Source organism: Heterocephalus glaber, unplaced genomic scaffold (assembly GCF_053883595.1).
Source record: "Heterocephalus glaber isolate CG9 unplaced genomic scaffold, H.glaber_assembly_v1.0 deba00001504, whole genome shotgun sequence".
Lineage (NCBI taxonomy): Eukaryota > Metazoa > Chordata > Mammalia > Rodentia > Bathyergidae > Heterocephalus > Heterocephalus glaber.
Window position 1 is genome coordinate 50,166,776 of NW_028258324.1, and position 20,308 is coordinate 50,187,083.

At 34.3% G+C, this 20,308-nt stretch overlaps 2 protein-coding genes across 9 annotated transcripts in view; one reads left to right on the forward strand and one right to left on the reverse strand.

The window, feature by feature from the left end:
* Positions 1 to 20,308, forward strand: part of Nlgn1 (neuroligin 1) — an 860,706-nt gene that overhangs the window by 123,123 nt on the left and 717,275 nt on the right. The window lies entirely within an intron of this gene.
* LOC101699488 (arginine/serine-rich protein PNISR-like) overlaps positions 1 to 20,308 on the reverse strand; it is a 118,846-nt gene that overhangs the window by 65,782 nt on the left and 32,756 nt on the right. Inside the window, 1 exon segment of the mRNA XM_021242748.1 lies at positions 8,493 to 8,654. Within this exon segment, the coding sequence (XP_021098407.1) occupies positions 8,493 to 8,654 (162 nt within the window).

Genomic DNA, 20,308 nt, shown 5'->3' on the forward strand with positions numbered 1-20,308 from the left:
TCTCACTGACCATCAGCATAACCCTTTGCTATCTAAAGCAAATCACAACTTTCCACCAACCACTTACTTGTAAACCACTTTTTTACTGTACATATATGTGCTCCTCAGTGATAATCAGACACTACATACTATGTGTTCACCATTAGCAAGGCCTGCTCTGTCTGACACAGTAGTGGCTAACCATGTGGGGCTACTGAGAACTTGAAATGTAACTAGCGTTTAATTTCTTTTTGTATTTCTCATTGTAGCTACTAAAAGATTTAAAATTATGTATGTAGCTCACATTTTATTTTTATTGTATAGTCCTGGTATAGGTTAAGCTATAGTCACCATAAAAAACTCTTAGCAATTTCATAGTTACAAAGTTTTAATTCTTCCTGTTACACCATGGCTATCACAGTTTCACTGAAAGTTTCATGATTTATCCCCTCTTGTAGAACTCAAGTTGAGCAAGTGCCATCTCAAAGTCTTCCTGGCTGTGGGATATCGGAAAAGAGAGCTCTGGTGGCCTTGCACTGATCATGAAATCTCCAAGCCTATAGAGCTCATTTTATACTACTATTCCTGGTCCATTGGCCAGAGTAACTTCCATAATCCAACACAGGAATCTGGAAGCTCAGTACTAGTATGTATCCAGAAGATTTATGACCAAACACTTGACAAATGGCACTGGTCACTATTATACAAACTTGTGTAGAGTTCTTTCTGATTGTGTTCTCCGTTGATGATATTCCCTTTGATGCAAAGTGCCCTCTATTTTTAACTATAATTCATTATTTGGAAATGTTATTTTGACAATAATACCATGGCTGTTATAACTATGACAGTGATTAGCTATAATGCTTAGAACTACCTTAAATTACTTTCAACTTCTGATTAGAGATTAGTCTTTATTGAAGAAGCCACACAAAACTGTAATAGTTCAATTAAATCCATAAGAAAAATTTAAAAAGCAAGCATTTTAAGATTATCACTTATCCTCTTTGTGTGGAGATTGTTTTCTTGATGTTTTAATCCCAAATTGAAGATTGTGCATTCTTTAGAATGCTACCAAGACGTGTTTCCAATTTAGCAGAGATTTCATAGCAATTAACATCTTTATGAGTTGTAATCACTAGAACACAGAGAATACTGAGTCATTTATTGTCCTGCGAGCATAGTGGCATCCGTCCTTTCTCTGAGACACTGCTGCTGTTAAGCACCACACAGGAAAGCACATTTTTCCTGGAAAAATAAAGCCAGTAATCTTATTCATTCAAGATCACCTATGACTCAGAGAATGCTTGTGAAATCCTAATCAAAGGGCTTATTTCTATGTAAATGACAAAACCAGATTCTTTGACACACTCTTCAAGAAAGATCCCATATATACAATTACATAGAGCAGCAGGGGATGATAATAATCTTCTCACTGGAAGATCACCAGTTTTGGATCATGAACTTTGTTAGCCAGAAAACATCGCCATGCCGTGATCTGTTAGGTGATTTTAATCAAAACATTGAAGTTTATTAAGCCTCATCTCCTGCTCTGGAAATTGGGGATAATTCTTACCTTATAGCATTGTTATGTGTCTAACAAACTTGGGCACACATTAACTCCACAGTAAGTGCTAGCTCTTATGAAAGAGCTAGAAAGTAGTTTCATATCTTAATTGATGACAACATACAGAGCAGATTACTTTTCACAGATGGATTCCTTTGCAAAAGAAGTGCTCTCATTATTAGTTTCTTCTTAGAATCTTTGTCATTTTGTCTTCAGAATGTACTTCCTATTCCAGTTGGACCATGACCCTGAGTTTTGTTGTGTCTTTACTCTGTGTTCTCAAATTCATTATGTAGCCTTTTATTTAAATCATTAGAGGTTTTGTTCAAGCTGATCCCACAGCTAGGTGTCTGGCTATGATAATTTCTGTTTCTGATTCTTTCTTCCCCGTGATATTTTGCATATTCCATTGTTATAGGATTTAAAATATATGTGATTGAACTATAATCTTGCATACATGAATTTTGCTTTCAAAATCTTAAGTTGTTTAGGGCAAGAACAGTCAAAATAAGAATCAGTTAAAATGCATGGAAAACCTATCCCATACCAAATTCTCTAATTTTAAAAAACTCAGTTAAAAATCTCTAAAGTATTCAAAGGTGTAGGTGTTATGTTATTCCTGCCTTTTTTGATTTGTATATGTTTTCCATACATGATAATTACATTCATCTTAGAGAAGTGGTACATATACGTATCATATCTTAATCATTGTAATTTCTTCCTTTCTAACTATCTCCGTCGCCAGGTCCCCTACCCATCTCCCAAAGTCTATCTCCCTGTTTCTTATCATGTATCTTTTATTTTGATCTTTGAATTATTTATAGTTTAGGTTTCTTATATGAGAAAAATGTGATATTTAACTTTCTGGTGTGATTTATTTCACTTAGTATTAGAGTTTCAACATGCATCTATTTTCCTATAAATGATTCACATTTATCCTTCTTTATGGCTGAGTAGTACTGCATTGTATATATCCACCACATTTTCTTTATCCATTTATCAGTTGATGAACCTATAGGTATCTTCCAAAATTAGCTTAATTCCTGCTTTATAGATGAGGGAAATTGAAGTGAAAACCTTAAGTACCCAAAGCCACACAAACAGGCATAGCATACCCAGGATTCAAATCCAAGTAGAAATCTGTCTAAAACTTGAGTTCAAAATCTCTGCCCAAGTCATTTGTCACTCTGCTCAACTTTTATAAAACTCACAACCCCCTGCAACATTCAACATAAATGCCTTGACTCAATGTTTTATTGATTCCTAAATAAATTTGTTTTATTAACTATCACTACTTCTATTAGCGGACAACTCAAGTTGTTCACAAACCTGAAAGGAACAAAAACATTAATGACTCACAGAGTTCTCTCTCTCTCTCTCTCTCTCTCTCTCTCTCTCTCTCTGCAGGATAGGGATGGTCTGTTTTGGTGGGGCAGGAGCTAATCTTTGAGCTGCAGAGTTACAGTCTTGACCTTCCTTCACAGTGCCAGGCTCATCTGCTTAATATTTTCCTATCCCATTTCTTTCCTAATTACTACTTATGCTATTTTAGCTTAGCTATGTTTTCAGGTGGCTTTTTAACATACAAAATCTAATGGTAATAATGGATAGATAATGAAATTGGAGTAAAGGAAAATAAGAGCAGAAAAAACTCATAACACAAGCATATAGTTAGTTATAAAGATTTAAATCAGAAGACATCAAGCAATGAGTGGAACAAGACTAAAAATTTGATGTTGATCTTATTTACACAGAATAAATTTGAAATGTAATCAAGTATGGAATTGAGTGTTCTTTTTTAATATTATTAATTTTATTGGTACATTTTAGGTACACAATATAATGACACTCATCATCGGGAATCTGCACCTTTACATACTCTGTCTTGGTTCTTATTTTTTTCCACATTCCCCTGCCCTCCTTTCAACCCCTCCGCCCCTCCCTATTTACAAAGTCTTTGTTTCCATTTTTTTCATATTAATTCCATTCCCTTTTTTCCTTTCCCCAACCTCTCCCACTTTCCCTTTCCCTTTGCCCCTTTTCTTACTATTTCACATTATCTATTTTACCTTCTAGTCCTTATTTACACTTTCAGTTTCTCACACTAGAGAAACTATTTGGTATTTGCACATATGTGCCCTATTTATTCACTTAAGAGTATCGCCTCAATGTGCATCCATTTAGCTATAAATTTCTCTAATTTCTCATTCTTTATGGCTGAGTAGTACTCTATTTTGTAGAAAACCACATTTTCTTGATCCAGTTTCCAGTTGATGGATAATTGGGCTGCTTCCAAGTTTTAGCTATTACAAACTGTGCTGCTATGAACATGGGTGCACATATATCACTGGGGTATGATTCTTTTTATTCTTTGGGGAAGATACCCAGCAGGGGAATAGTGGGGTCAAATGGGACTTCCAGTCCTAGTTCTTTGAGGTATCTCCATACTGATTTCCACAGTGGTTGCACCAGTCTACACTCCCACCAGCAGTGGAGCAGGGTTCCTCTTTCTCCACAGCCCCGCCAGCATTTATTGGTTGATTTCATGATAGCAGCCATTCTTTCTGGGATGAGGTGGAATCTTAGTGTTGTTTTCATTTGCATCTCTCAAATGACCAGTGATGGTGAACATTTTTTCATATGTTTATTTGCTACTTCTACTTCCTTGTCTGAGAAATGTTTGTTCATTTCAGATGCCCATTTTTGGATTGGATCTTTAAATTTGGAGGGAGTGTTCTCAATACAGAAAAGATTGCTTGCTCAAGGAAAACCTTAAAATGTACATTGGTTCTACTTAGCGTGGTGAAAACATCCTACATTAATTACATGACTTTTTTCCATGGACAGTTGATATGTTTGCTTTGTAATACAGTAGTAGCAAACAGAACTCACTTATTGGCAATGTACATTTTGTCAGCCAAATACTCATCTTTTCCTTACTCTCTTCAGACATCAGGCTTTAAATGGCATGCTTAATATCATAGAAAATGAAGAGAAAAATGCAAGCAGTTACTCTAGTCTGCCTGGCTCACTGTACATTGCAACTTGGATGAGATGGTCAAGAAAGTGTAAACAGTGACCATAGAAGTTGACTCACTTACTTTTTTTTTAAGATGGAGAATACCTCCTTTAAATAATGATTCCGTGTATTTTAATACATGCTTACATTTCAATACTGTCCATTCAGTAACCATCATAAAGCTGTGGTTTACTATTGTCAAAATAAGCAGGAAAATATAAGATCAAATGATGATGATATGTTTTTCTTCAAAATTGAGAATTCCTTTGAACCCAGCCACAGGCCTGCACAAGCAATTTTGAACAGAACTGAGAATACATACCTTGTCATTATGGCAGTTCTTAGGATCTGGGACCGAAAAACAGATTTGTAGAGTCATGTTTTAGAACAAAAGAGAGTAGGCCTCCAAATTTGTTCACATAAGGCTCTGTGGCTAAGCAGCATCAGAGAGATGTTGTCCATTAAGTAGGAGAAATAAACCAAACTGCCCCTGGATGATGTTCTCTGGAGGTGAGGACCATAGAAAGCTCACCTAGTTGGGGAATCCCTTTTTCCTGACCCCTGAATCCCCTTCCTTGGGTCTATGGGAACGAGAAGCTGACAATTGTTATCAGCAGTTACTGAGTCCTGGGCAACGTGACAAGGCAACTCTCAGGTTCCTGCCATATCCTCATCATTGTGAATTCCTGAGATGGTTAATCTTCCCTGATAATGAGGATTTAATTCTATTTTAATTGTAATCTTGTCATCCTCTTAGCCTCCATTTTCATCTCCTGTATTGTAAGATAGTTAACACTCACAGTATTGGGGGGATAAATAAATTCTAAATTTGAGTGTGCAAATTGTCAAACAGTAAGAAGTTTTCTCATATAATCTAAGGGCTGCTCACATCCCAGTATCTTTATGGGCTTAGGAAAATACAAATGTATGTCCTCACTTCAAATTCACTGCATCTGAAAACCAGTACTTTATGTAAACCAGCATAGGAAAAAATAATTTTTGATTAATATTTATCATTTTAGTTGTAGAATGCTTTACCCTGGTGTAACAATGCTGAAGAATGGCTAGTTGCCTTTCTGTGATGTTTCACCAGGGTTCTGTATTTTGTCTTCCAGAAGATGAAACATTTCTGTTTTAAGATTGACATCTTTGATCTATTTTGTCTTAGTTTAGTACATGGTGAACAGCATGGGTCTAGATTCAATCTTCTGCATGACGATAGTAAGTTTTCCTGGTACTATTTTTTAAGGAAGCTGTCTTTTCTCCAGTACATATTTTTGTGCCTCTTTTCAGAGATCAAACAGTTGAATGTGCATGGTGTTATTTCTGCACCTGTATTCTCTTCTATTGATCCATATGTCCATTTCTGTGTCAGTACTATGCTGTTTAAATCATTGTAGGTGTGTAATATAACTTCAAATTCAGGATTGTGATGCCTTCTGTTTTAATCTTGTTAAACTGTGCTGCTTCTGGTTCCATATAAATTTTAGTATTTTTTTTTCGAGTTCTGTGAAGAATGCTATTGGAATTTTCACTGGGGTTGTGTTAAATCTGTATATCAATTTTAGAAGTGTGGGCATTTGACTATGTTGGTTTTGTTTATCTGGGAACAGGGATATCTTTCCATTTTATGGCATCCTCTTCAGTCTCCTTTTTCAAAATACTGTAATTTTTTGTTCCAGAGGTCTTTTACTTCCTTTTTAAATTTCTAAGTATTTACATTTTCTTGGTGCTATTGTGAATGGTATTATTTTTTCCCTAATTTCTTTCTTAGTAAGTTCATTATTGGTGTACAAAAATCCTATTAATTTGTGTGTATTTATTTTGCATCCTTGTACATTGGTGAATTTCATTAATTATAGTAATCTTTTGGCAGAATTTTTTGGGTCTTCTATGTAAAGGATCATGTTGTCCGTAAACAAGGATCATTCGGTTTCTTCCTTTTCTATACATATCCTGTTTATTTCTTCTTCTTGCCTAATTGCTATGATGTGTTGTGCAGAGGTTCTTTTTTGTTCCTGGCTGTTTCGGGTTCTCTATGCCTCACTTATCTGTATGTTAAAGTTTTCCCCTTATTTGTAAAGGTTTCCTGCTATTATATTTCAACAAATGGTCATCCCTGCCATGTCTGCTGTCTTCTGATTTTTCACAATTTCCAATTAAACATAGATTACTCTTTGCAGCATCTATCAGCTATTGGATATAATTTTCATACTCCTTTGTTTTTAAGATATGTCTTATTAATTGATCATTGACAATAGCCCTGTCTTCTCATTTGGACCTTCTGTCTTTACACTGGTCACTTCTGCTGCCCATACTTTTGAAAGTACTTTTAATTTCTTGAATATTTTTGGTCCCTTTTTATGGGCTGTAATTCTTTTCTGTGCTTGTCATTTATTTTTTGTATCTTTTCTTTTTAATTCAGCCAGCTTTTTCTTAAGTGTCTTTTGTAGATGAACTGATCATTTTATTTATCATGGCTACTCTCTGTTTGCTTATATCTTCTTTGAGCTAGCCAAGAACTTGATCAATCTGTTTTGTTATCCTTTTTAATAATTAGCCTGTGTGACTTTTGACTTTCTCCCTTTCAATGACGCATGAATCAGCTTTGTGAGAGTTGAAAGTTTGGGGAGTATTTTATTGCCATATCTTCTCATTTTTTTTTTTTTTTTTTTTTTTTGTACTGAGGCTTGCAGGTTGATTATAATGGAAATCTTTGTTACTAGGATGGAGATCTCTAATGTCTGCTTTTCAAGACACACTCTAAGTATCTTGGCCTTTGACTGTGTCCCAGGGTCAAACCACCTTTATTTATTTGGGAAGAGAGGCTGAAGCATATTTGGCATAGTACCAAATCCCCCAGGATTGGGTCACACAGTATTGTTAATGACAATGCAAGCCAGATGTTGACATCCTGAGAAAACCAATTAATAGCAACAATTATGTTATCTTGGCTATGGTAATAAAATCATTAACAATAATAGTGTCAAACACAAACTGAATATTGGCATACCCTACTAACCAATAATGTACTACCCTAAGCCATAGAAAGAGATCTATAATTATAGTACAAACATGAAGATAAACCAAATCGTGACCTACAGTAAATATCTACTAACAATAGAACAGTATCCAACAGTAATGATATAGAGTTAACTAGCTAAGTAAATATTCAAAAAGCTTAATGGTTATACTGGCAAAAGTGGGGGCATGGAGAATGAAAAAGTAAAATTTGAAAAATTAATCAATGGAAGATGAGAAGGAGAAGAAAAAAATGAGATGGGGATCCTATTAAGGAAAAAAATGAAATTAATTGTATTAGAAAATTTTCACAGAAAAGAAGGAAAAAGAAAATCAGCAAGACACAAGAAATTAAAGACAGAAAGGAAGAAAACATTAAAAACAAAAAATAAGAAAGAAAAGAAACCAAAACAAAATGGGGAAAGTCAATCCCCCCCCTCGAGAAAAACTGATGAAGAAAACAGATAATTAAAAAAATTTAAAAACAAATATTGAGCAAAAAATTCCTGTTTCTCTAAATGAATGGTTTCTTTCCAAGATCCGCAGTCTTGGAGTACAGCAAGTCACAATTTTCTCTGCCTAGCTTTAGGGCCTGTGGGTTTTGAGGAGCCTTCCCTGTACCAGAAACACCTCTCTCCATTCCCCCAGACTCTGATAACGGCCCCAGCAGAGGTGTTCTTGCTTACACTGGTAGACAGAAAAGGCTATCAGCCCTCTCATCTCTGCTGGATGCAGGCCATGGGGTGGGTATCTGAGCATGTGGTTGGACTTAATGTCAACACTCATAAGCCCTGGTGCCTCACTCAGACGGCAGGGCCCCTGTCCTTCCTGGGCTGAGCTTCAAGTTCTCAGGGAGTCTATGTTTAACCTGCACCTTCTCCATGGCTGTCTCCCGTGGTTGTCTCTCACCTTATCACTTTGGAAGGGCACCACTGGAATCTCTGAAGCTGCTGGCCAGGTCCATACCGTCTCTCTGGGTCTGCTAGCCCAATGGACTCACCTTCTCTTTCTGGGAATTGGCCCTGTCCAAGGTCAGACCAGTCCGTTAGTCTGCGCGTCTGCTGCCCGGCGCTAAGGGAAAGCAATGGGTAGAGCCGGCTTGGAGCTGGTGTATTTCGAAACTGAATAGGCTAGCTGTTGGCCTATTGGATCTTAAACAGGGCCAGGAAGGGCAGTTGCATTGTGTTCTCAGGAGGTAGAAGATGGGAACATTCAGTGAACAGTAGTAAAGATTGCAAGTTACACTGAAATGCAAATGTTTTTGTTGTCAAATTCTTCCCTTTATCCCTTAACAACAACCATTTGATTTACGTTTTTGTTCCATTGATGCATATTTTAAACTACTGCTTTGAAAACGACCAGTTAAATACTGACTTCCTACTGTGAAACTAAGTTTTGGTTCCTTCACATCGTGAGCCTTCTCTTACTCCCTTTACCCGGGCCTTTCCCTAACTTTTTAAAGAAATTAACCAAAGATGTGTTCATGTAAAAAAATGTCTATACTAAAAAGATAAATATATGAACAAAGTGGCAAAGCATCCCACTATAACAATAGAACTGTGAACTTATGAACTTGTTGGAGAATTAAGGCCTTTAGACGGAAGACTCTAGGAAATACAGAGAATCTATAAATTATAAATATTGATTAAATACTGATTTACAGCTTGGACAAAATTGAGAATATGGTAAAAGTATTTGATAAAGGACTAAAATGGAAGGTTTATTCTAAATTAGTGATAAAAAGTATTTCCAAACCTGTCATAGCAATACATGCCTATAATCCCAGTACTCAGGGAGCTGAGACAGAAGGATTACAAGTTCGAGGCCAGTCTGGGAAAATACTGAGACCTTGCCTCAAAAAATAAAGAAAAAGGATGTTCCTTATAGAAGCATTGAGGATATTGAGTTTTTAAGGGGTAAAATATAATTCTAGTATATCACTTATGTTTACAGTAAACTACCTTGTCACCACCATTCTAATAATACTATTTCTATTAGGTTTTAAATTTTGGAACTAATCTATGTAAATATAAAGGTAACTTTAGGGATGTCAAAACTTTCATAGAATGTAAGAGAAGGTGAGGGGAACATGAGGGTATTAACAGCCTTCCTTCTTCTACAAGTGGGCAGTCAATGTATCTTGTCTTTGCTTTATGAAATTTGAAATGAACCTTTAACTGTGCAATTTGAAACTTGAAATGAGAAAAGTATCAATTGAAGGCCTGAGAATAGTAGTCTAAACATATGTGGGTTGGGAGATTAGCTTTCTAAGAGACAGGGGTAGTAAACTTTCTGATTCTTTGCCTATCTCAAATTGTCATTATGCTGCCCTCATTCTCAATTGATAGTTTCATTTTACATACACATTTAAAAAAATATTGCCCATTACTTTACATTTTTGCTCCATTTGTTTTCAAACATCCAGTATTGATGGAATCTAGTTTGATTCCTGTTCTTTCCTTGTGCCTTATTTATTTCCCTTTTAAAAGAATTTGTGATCTCATCTTTGAACTCGATGTTAATTTCCTCAAAGGTGTATCTAAATCTGTTTTTTTTTTTCATTCTCTTTGCTGAGAACTTGATGGACCCTTTCAACCAAAAAGCTATATTCTGCACCCAGCGAAACTTTTCTAAAATTACTTTGCTCATTTTTCTCCTGTATGTTTCTCCTTAACTACTCATTCTTGGACTGTGGTTAATCAGTTATTGCACTTCCTTGTTAGGCCCTCTGAAGTAAATTTTTTTTTCTTATTTATTTTATCTATTAAATATATTTGTGACCCTCCTGTAACATTTCTTTAAATTTGACTTTCATTTATTCTTTTGAATTATTTTCAAAATTTTGTTTCCCTTTCCTAAGAGCCGTATCTGTATTTTTATTTATCTCCATTTTTATTGAATCCTCTTGTTTTACACATGCAGATTCTTCCCCAATCTTTTCTAAATATACTAATTACAGAGTCCTAGAAAGGTTTATTCTGTTCTCTAATTTTAAAAAATTTCTCTTAGAATTAACATATTTGTTTTTTCTGTTTGTTTAGTTTTGCCCCCCACCACACACACATACACATTAATTGCTCTCCTCAGATATCCATTAAACATTCGATACTGTTTATGGTTAAAAAGGAGATACATAAAAATTTTCCTAGAAGTTCTACAGATTTAGAAAGAATTAATCATTTGTCTTCTTTCTATGATGAATAGGCAAAAATCTAATCTTTGTCCTGAGGAACAATGAATGTCAGATATTGAGTTGTCTTTATATTTTCTTTACAGAGAAATGCTGTTTTTGTTTTGTTTTGTTTTAACCTGGTGTAAGTAGTATGTTATTAGATCAATTGATGGATTAATAATGTACTTCTGTTTATTGATTTATAGTTATATGTATATTTAGTGATTTACATTTAACTCCCTTCTTTTTCCAGTCTGTCTCATTTCCTAACTCTGGTACTATTTATAAAGACTTGTCTTTTCTATTTAAAAGTTGTGAAATAGGAAGAAAATGTTCCAGTGGAAAGGGGAACTAGGCAAGGGGGAGGGGGAAAGGAACAAAGGGAAAGAAAGAAAAAGAAACAAAGACAAATAAAATGCAAACAAACTTTTATAAATAGGAGGGATAGAGGGGTTGAAGGGAGGGGAAGGGAATGGGAAAAAAAAGAATCAAGATATATCATGTACAGGTAGAAATTCCCTATGATGAATGTGATTATTATCTATATCTAATTTATACCAATAATTTTAATTAAGAAACAAAAGATTACTAAATACTTGATAAATGCTAGAAAAAAAGTGGTACTGCTACAGGTGCCAATTATTCTAGTAGTGGTTGAAATTATATACCATGTCTGTTACCCTTTAATTCTCCATAACCATAGAATGTTCACCTAAGTACTTGTAGCTAATATAATTTATCTTTTATCTTTTTATCAATTCTATTTCCCCTAAATTTCCAATCCCATTTTGTCTTCAACTCTTAGTTCACAATAGATGACCTAATAGAAAGTACTGAAAATACAGTATTCACTTACAGCATTTTATCTAGCTCTCTTGGTCCCCTGCCTTTACACAAATCAGATGAACATATGACATAGCTTAATTCTGTCCTATTTCAGGACCACATCATTGGATATTTTTCTTGCACACTGAAATGGCAGAAAAATATATCTTAGAACCCATACTCTTCTTTTTGAAAAAAGTTGCTTTAATAGCTTTCAGCTAATTCTATAACATATGTTCTGATTTTCTAATTTGTCTGTTAGCATAGCATTTAGCAATGTTTCACAAAGATAGCAAAAAATGGATGTAGTGCTAATGAAGTCTGCCACTTGAATGTAGCACAACTTAGTAAAAACTTCCAGCTGTTTCAAGATAATGATTGATTCCCAGCACTGTTCTCACTTTTCAAAGCAGTATGTAAACCCCTGGTGTATACTTATGAGCATATTTATTGTAGTTAAACAGTTCTTCAATAATTGTCATGAAGATTTGTTATGAATCCAACACTGTCCCCTGAGTGAAAAGTTTATTAGACGAGAACAAGGATATCCCAATATTCTCTTGTGTTCTAAAGCACAACTAAAACAGAAGAATAAAAGCACATGTGATAAGTTCTTTTCAGCGTAGTCAAAAATCTCTAAATTTCTGAGAATATAATTTTAGAACAGATGGTAATTCTTAATATATGTAATTAAAAAGAAGTAGTATGAAGTGTCAATGAAGATAGAAAAAAGATGCCATAGCATTGATACATTCTAGTAAATGCCTTGATATAATGAGTGAGGAAGAAGATTAGATAAGCAACATATTTCTAGCGTGGACAACCATGTGGCTGTGAGTCTCATTCCATGATAAAGGGAAAACAAGGAAAAACTTCGATCTGAAGAGATCTCCTGAGATATATTTTGTTTGAAGTACCCATGAGACATCCAAATAGATATATGTAGTAGGTGGTGAGAAAACATATTTTTAAAAATTTGCCCTAGATATATAAATTTGGAAATTTTCATTATATAAAAGGCAAATAAAACATAGTTTGTCATAATACAGAAAGACATTGATAGACAAAAAAGAGTAGGCTCCAGAACAGAAAATTAAGGGACCCAACCTAGAGGAGATGCAAAACCAAGAAGGCCTTGGAGTTAGGAGATGGAACAAGAGGGAGATATATTTCAGATGCTAAGAAAATGAAGACAATGTTGCAAGAGAGAAGGTGTCAATAATCAATAATTTAAGATGGTATTGACCAGTCAATAAATAGAACTTTTCTGCTAAATTTGGCTATAAGGAAGTCACCTATGATGCCACAAAATTTTTATTGTCAAAATTGAAGGGAAGTCTCAGAAGTAATATAAAGCAGAGAAAGAAGGAAATGTACATTTTGAAAGACTTATAACTCTAAGAAAGCATGCAAGAATTGACTTTGTTTGAAGCCCAGTCAACAGAGAATATAGATTAAGCTAGATTGATAAACAGATTAACTTTAAATAAAATTTAAGGCTTTCTTCCATGATTAACGATAAAAGAAAAATGCTTATAAATTATATTCCACTAGATCTGAGTCTCTGAATATTGCTAGGTATAGTTCTAAGATTCCACTATATTCATTCTCTGTATTAGGCATAAATATGGTAAGCTTTAATAGTTGATTTTTGCTTCTTAAGCCATGAATTATCATTCAACTGACAATGAGAGGATAAAAACTGCCCGGTATCGTTCCCTCAGACATGCTTTTACTTATACACACAAAGTATGTCAGTATCCACACATCTTCTACATCTTGAAGGAAGAAGAAAATAAATATATTCCTTAATTAAAGAACAATATTATACTCTTTTAAATACGACTTAAAATGAGAAAAATAAAACGTCAAAAATTCAAACAGTACCAAATTTAAACATATGAAGTACTAATGAAATCTCTTATCACAAAATTTTTGCTTGCTTCCTAGAGAAACCTTTCAATCCTTTCAAAACTTCTTCCTGAATCGATAAAATTTGTGTTTTAGGAAGGCTTCTTTCACTTTGAGACACTTATCAATTGGGTTTGGAGTTTTAAAAGACTGGCATTACTTAATATGTTCTTGAGTACAATTACTACTTTCTCTCATGACTGCCTCAGTGTATATTAGCCTTAATTTCCCTAAATCTCCATGTTTTCTTACCACAGGCCACCACCATTCCAGCTCTCTTTCAGTTTGAACTACAATCTTGTAAATTTTTCATTCACTCAACAGAATTATAGCCTATACTTGAATGAGGTACTTCATCCTAATTAGTTCCACAGGTGCCTTTCTTTTGAACAAGAAATAGTTTCTATTCTGTCTGCAGAAGAATGTTTTTGGATCATTATCCCTCTGATAGATGAACTCACTGCAGAGTTAGGTTTCCCAGAAGGATCTCTGTGATGCACAAAAATGCTGTGTTATAACTTTTGATCCATGATTGCCCTAATTTGCTCAATTTATCCAATATTATATCCAGATAGGCAGTCCCAGATCTCCAATGAACTGCACGGATGCTTCCTTGTTGATTTTATGTGCTTATTTTTCCTCAGGTTGCTACTAAACATAAGATCTTCTCTTCATACCAGGAATTATGTGTCAGCTTTTAGAGTATTAGATTGTTTATGGCATTGGCTTGAGAATAAAGTACTTATAGACAATGGATTAGTGGTGTGAATTCTTCTCAGGCTATGAGCAATCAAAAGTTGTTAGCACTCTCTTGAGGTCTATATAAAATGAAGGTGTTCTGATTACAATTGTAGGCCAGCAAGAAGGGCTATAATTTCTACTATAGAGAGCTGGAATAGAGATCTTGGTAAGAGAGACCAGATGTCTCCACTGTTTATAAGGACAAATCTGAATATATTAGATTTTTTTTCCCAAAGTATTATCCCTTGATGAGTGTTAATGTATTTCATGTCCTCTCTTCCATCATTTTCTCCAATATATAATTTTTAGTTTACTTACTTATTTACTGCTTTTCCCTCCAACACTTGAAAGCTCAAAAAGTTCACTCAGATTCAATTATTTTCCTTTTTTCAAGCCAAAAGGCTACCCAGAGCAAAAACCTTTGGCTCCTCTTTTAACATCTGCAGCTACCGTGTAACCAATCTGGACCTCACAACCTACCAGTTTTTACGTGGTACTGTAGTTAGATCCTGCCTCTCTAAAATAATTGTGGGTCAATACATCAAAGTGCTTTGAGAATATTTGACTAAGTTAAACTAGAATACAAGAAAATATATAAGATGATTCTGAAATACTTCATATTATATCAAAATTTTAAATAATGTGTGTCTTAATAAGGTGAAAGAAAATATAAGAAAGGCAGATTAAATTGCAAACTAGAATATTTACAAGAGCACACCCAAGCATCATTACCTCGATGATGAAATACCGCTGCAGTGGTTACAGAAGCAGTGTCGTTTGCCTGTAGGGTTAGTGAGTTTTAAAACTATTTCCTGACTGAAAATATAATAATAAATTCAGCATGGTAATAAACATTAGGCTTTGATATTATTGAAGCAAACTCAAACTTTTTTCTTTTTAACCAGGCCATACTCTCTCTCTCTGTCTCTCTCTCTCTCTCTCTCTCTCTCTAATATATATTATATTATATATAACATATAATATTTAATATATATATTATATATGTAATATATATATGATGTTTTATGTAAGGATCCAGTATGCGCTCACAAACACTCTGACACTTATCTCTATGTGTGTGATATAAAATGGAGATTCCGTTAAATTATATTTTGCCATGTACAATGCCCTCCATTATTCCCCATTGTCCTCTATTTTTACACTATAGCATTAAAAAATAACTGGCTGTATCCTATTATTTCATGCAGTATGAATGAGTCAAACACTGTAGTTCAAAAAACATTGATCTACTATGACTTCTTGAGAATTATGAATATGTATTTTTATATTATGTCCTTCCTGCTGCAAACATTTATGTTATGTTTCAGGAAAAGGATTTATTAAAAGATATGTTTTGCTTTGGAGACTTTTTTTTCCGACCACTAGCTCTGAATTTTTGTTACACTGAAGGCTCATTTTGTAAGTGAAGACTATAAATACATTTTATCATCATCATGGATTAAATAGTAACTATTCACCTTTCCCACAACTAAATAGTATGTCATACAAACTATATTTATAAGATAAATATCAAGATTCTTCTTTTCAGTCAGACTTATCTGGTCTTGGAATATATTTAAAACTATTTCCTAAAGCATTATTATAACATACTTAGTTATAAATGTTCTTTATCAAAAACCAAGAGGAAATATTTCAAATTTCAATTAGGCAAATGATTATTTGTTTTTACCTTATATATCTACTTTAACATACTTTCATTTTTGTCATGCAGATTTTTTTCTATTTATTGGTCCATATTTCTGTGTCAGTAAAGTAGCCTCTCATTTTATACCAAATTTAACTTGCCCTCAAATGAAAACATACTTTTTCTTTTTTTATTAGATTTATTTTTTTTACAAGAAGGATGCTAAATCATGCAAGGATTATAACAAAAATTGTCTGAGTCAGTTCTTTATATGCTTATATTACTGATGGAAAGTGATCATGCATATTTCTGAACCATATTTAGCTAGCTGACAACATTAATTCTTAGCATTTTGAGGATAAACCAATCCTGTGTGAATTGTTCGGGATTTCCTCTGCCTAAATGTCACCTGGCATTGCTCACTGTATTACAGAAGTCAGATACCAAGTCTTTCTTAAAACCTCACCTTGCCCAATGGGCCATTTGGTGACATGACCTTATCTTCTACTTCAGTGATGACTTCCACAGGCCACTGGCAGGTGATGATTTTGAAAATACGGAAAGTGTTGAGGAGATTATGAGGATCTGTGTCATTGAACTAGATTCTGAAAGCCAGAAAGGTGTCATGAATCTTATTGTTGGTTCAGCTGAGCTATGACTTTTAATGTTTCTGTTGAACTCTTCTAGACTGACTCTCCTGTACATTTAGTTTTAGCAGTCTTTTAGATTTTTACCAAGTAAAATGTGAATCCAAATCATATTTATAAAATTAATGAAAATTTTTGTTTTAAATAAATATATTCAGATATTTAGTGCAAAAACAGCTATACCAGGTTTTCATATCCTTGATTAGATATGTCATGCAATATATATCACATTTTGATAAATGCTTTGATTAAGAATACACGCACGCTCTCAAAGAAGGACTTTTTGTTATTATTATGGCCTCTATCAATCTTCACAAAGAAATCAAGTTCAGAAAAAGAAGACAACTTAAGGAAACAGACTTACATTTATATCACATTTCCTTTTATTAAATCCATCCCACAAAATTTGCAAATGACCTGGGAGCCATCATATGAGCACTTAGTAATAGACAGATGAGCTTATACTACTGAAAACATTGCTCTTACCAAATAATTTGAAAATTCTCAAGGTTCATGAACTGCTTTGTAAACTGTCATGTCTTTTTGAGCTTTTTTATGGAACTACTTTGTTATTTTACTAACCTAGATATTAATTGTAGAATGGAGACTTGAATGAGGTTCTATCATGAAACATCTTAAACACTGAGAGGTTCAGACTCATTAGAATATGCACCGTAATTTTGTCAATTTGCTATGTCACATAAGGAATCATTTTTATTTAAATTCTCTGACACTTTCAAATTTTTCTCCCTGTACATTAGACATCATGGTTTTGCTCATCTCAAATATTTTACAGATCCAATCAGATTTCTTCTTTTATTATACATCACTTCTGCAGAAATAAAAAAAGATAATTTTGGTTCTGCTAATCACTGCTACTCTTGGCCCACCATCATTTATACCTTTAACAGTAGAGAAGTCACAGATTAAGATGGGCTAGAGTTGTTGGGAAACGAGATGAGGTGATTTTTCTTCAGAAATTAGAGGAATGTTAGTGATATAGTGATTTCTAGGATTTCACCTAAGTTTTTCCACCAAAAAAGAAGAAAAAATTAGAAGTGATTGAAATGGAAGATCATTTGGAAAATAAACCACCAATATAAGCCAACTCAGTGCTAACTTAAACTAAAAGCTGGAGCTCTTAGTTCTGCTAATGTCTCTATTATGAATTCTTTAAATTGGTTGTATACTCTTTGCCACTTAGTTAATATGCGAGCTTTAAATAGCTTAAAAGCTAGACTAATTGTTTTGTGCTTTTAAAAGTATTTTGTTTGACATAAACTCTTTTTAATGATCTCTGATCTTACAAAAGCTCATATTAATGCCCTGAGGATACTCCACATTTAAAAAGATCCTTTTGTCTTTTGCATGCACTCTGGATCTCCTATGATGGAATCCTGAAATTTAGAGACTATTCTAATTTCTTTTTCCAGGGGAAAACTTTTTGTGCATTAATATGAAATCCTTTCTAAAGGCATGCAGGGTTACATTGTCATCTTGGTGCCAAAGTCATCTGGTGCCAAATCCCAACCTGACCTCTTACTGCTCACATGGCCCCCAGCCAGGCTACTTCCCACCTCTGAGCTTGTTTCATCATCCATATACTGGCATCAGTTGTAATTACTTTTTCAGTATCCCATAAGCATCAACAGGACCTCCACTTTGCATGAAGTAGGTACTCACTAAATAGCCATAGTGGCTGTTATTATTGTATTGTTCTTATCTTTAAAAGCTCTGTAGGGCCAGGGATTTAGCCCGCCTGCCTCTCAAGGGGAAGGAAGGATCCGAGTTTGATCCTAGGTACCAAAAAAAAAAAAAAAAAAAAAATCTCTGTATATCGTTCCTAGTCATGTATTAGTAAATAGTGGAAAGCTAAGTAAAATGCACACTATGTATCTGTAGAGATGGAGAATATTTTCTGAAAGTCAGCCAGGAGATGACAACTGTTAAGAAATGGATGATCATTTCCCTGGAGAAGAGAAAATTACTTCTTCCATATTGAAATTGACTCATGGTAGAAAATGTACGCTGTGATACATGAGAAAATTTCTGCAAGTTTGTATGCCCAGGCCCCTGGAGGAGAAATTCATTTTCACCCTCACGGAAATATGGAAAAGTACTTTTGATGGAAATAGTAAGAGCTGGCCACCAGGGAAGAGAGAAAGTTAGTTATGGAGATTAAACTTAATTAACAGGTAGCACGTCAGAAGAAGTTATGGCAGCTTTAATTACAGCATAAGTTTTAAGCAATTATTGGCCACTAAATAAGCCATGATAAATTGAGATAGATTTTTTTCTTCTTCACAGCATCTATACATCATATCACAATTGATAGCACTAAAGAACTAATGTGAGAGTCTCTAATTTTTCCAATAAGCAGCATGAAATGGTAACATTGATTCATACTTATATGATAATGTTGTTGTTTTTCCTTAATTATGTGTTTACGTGAAATGCAACAGTGTGAAAAAGCATACTATATTTTTGAAACTTAATGAAATCTATATAAGAAATTCTACTTAGATCCCATAACTAAAAATGTCACCAACAACATGGAAGCTGGTTAAAATGCATATTTTCAGGTTCTGCTTTGAAGCTGTTGAGTAAAGTACTAGTTCTGCATAATATTCCCAGGTCATTCAAGCCACAATAAAGTGTCAGAAGCATTGGGTTAGATAATAAATCCATTCCTGATTTGGAGCTCCTTATGCTTCCAAACTGTAAAGTTACACTAAATTCTTTGCAAATCCATATTCCAACATAATGGAATCATAACTTTCAATAAGTACATTAAGAAATAACTCTAGAAGAAAGAGAACTGATTGTCTGTGGACATATGTAAAAGGGAAATTATATTGTTTATATTGTTTACTGAGCCTGATACCAAGATCCAAAGAAATGTCAAGAAGAGTCTAAAATATGAAGTGCTGTTCACCTGAAGAGGCACTGAAATCGTTACACATAGGACCAGAAAGAATTATTGGGATACATGAATAGAATTGATAGGAAGAGAGATCTTGATGCCAGATAAATTTAATACATCACGTTTATGTTCAAATATGATGCATTTCCTTGTCATTGGTATCTGTTCATCTCTGGTCGACAAGCAGAGACTACCCAGCTAACGTGTCAAGGACATTACTCAGGTGCTTGCAAGATGAGAGACTTGAATTTAAAAATCTCTGAGAAGGGTCGGGGATTTAGCTCAGTGGTTTCGCAGCCTGCCGCCCAAGCGCAAGGACCCGAGTTCGATCCGGTACCCCCCCCCCCCCCCGCAAAAAAAGAAAAAAATCTCTGAGAAATGACCTTATAGGTTGCTTTCACTTCTAAATTTCGAGGATTTGTCCACTCCAGGACTAACAAATGCCTGTAAATAATTGTATATATGTGACAAGTGAAAAGAGAACTGTTTGAGTGAACATAAGTAGTGGTTAAGTTTAACAACTAATAAGAATAATCAGCTACACAGCTTGTGCAGATTTAAGAGGCAAATTACATGTTTAACAAAACCCGCTAACAGAGGTGCTCTTAGCTATTTTGTGAAAACTTGGAAATTCACTTATTGGGCCCTCTGCTGGCTGATTTGCAAGGCAGCATGGATTTTAGAGAAGTTTAAATACCGCTACTGGATACTTGTATAGGAAAGAGAAATAATGCGAAAGTGCAAAGGTGAATTGATTAAGGTGGTTCAAGAGAGCTGTGACTCATTTGACTCTCAGAAATGTATTTTTGTTATCTTTGTAATCGCAATTATTCAATTGCACAGTAACACTAGCAAATAACT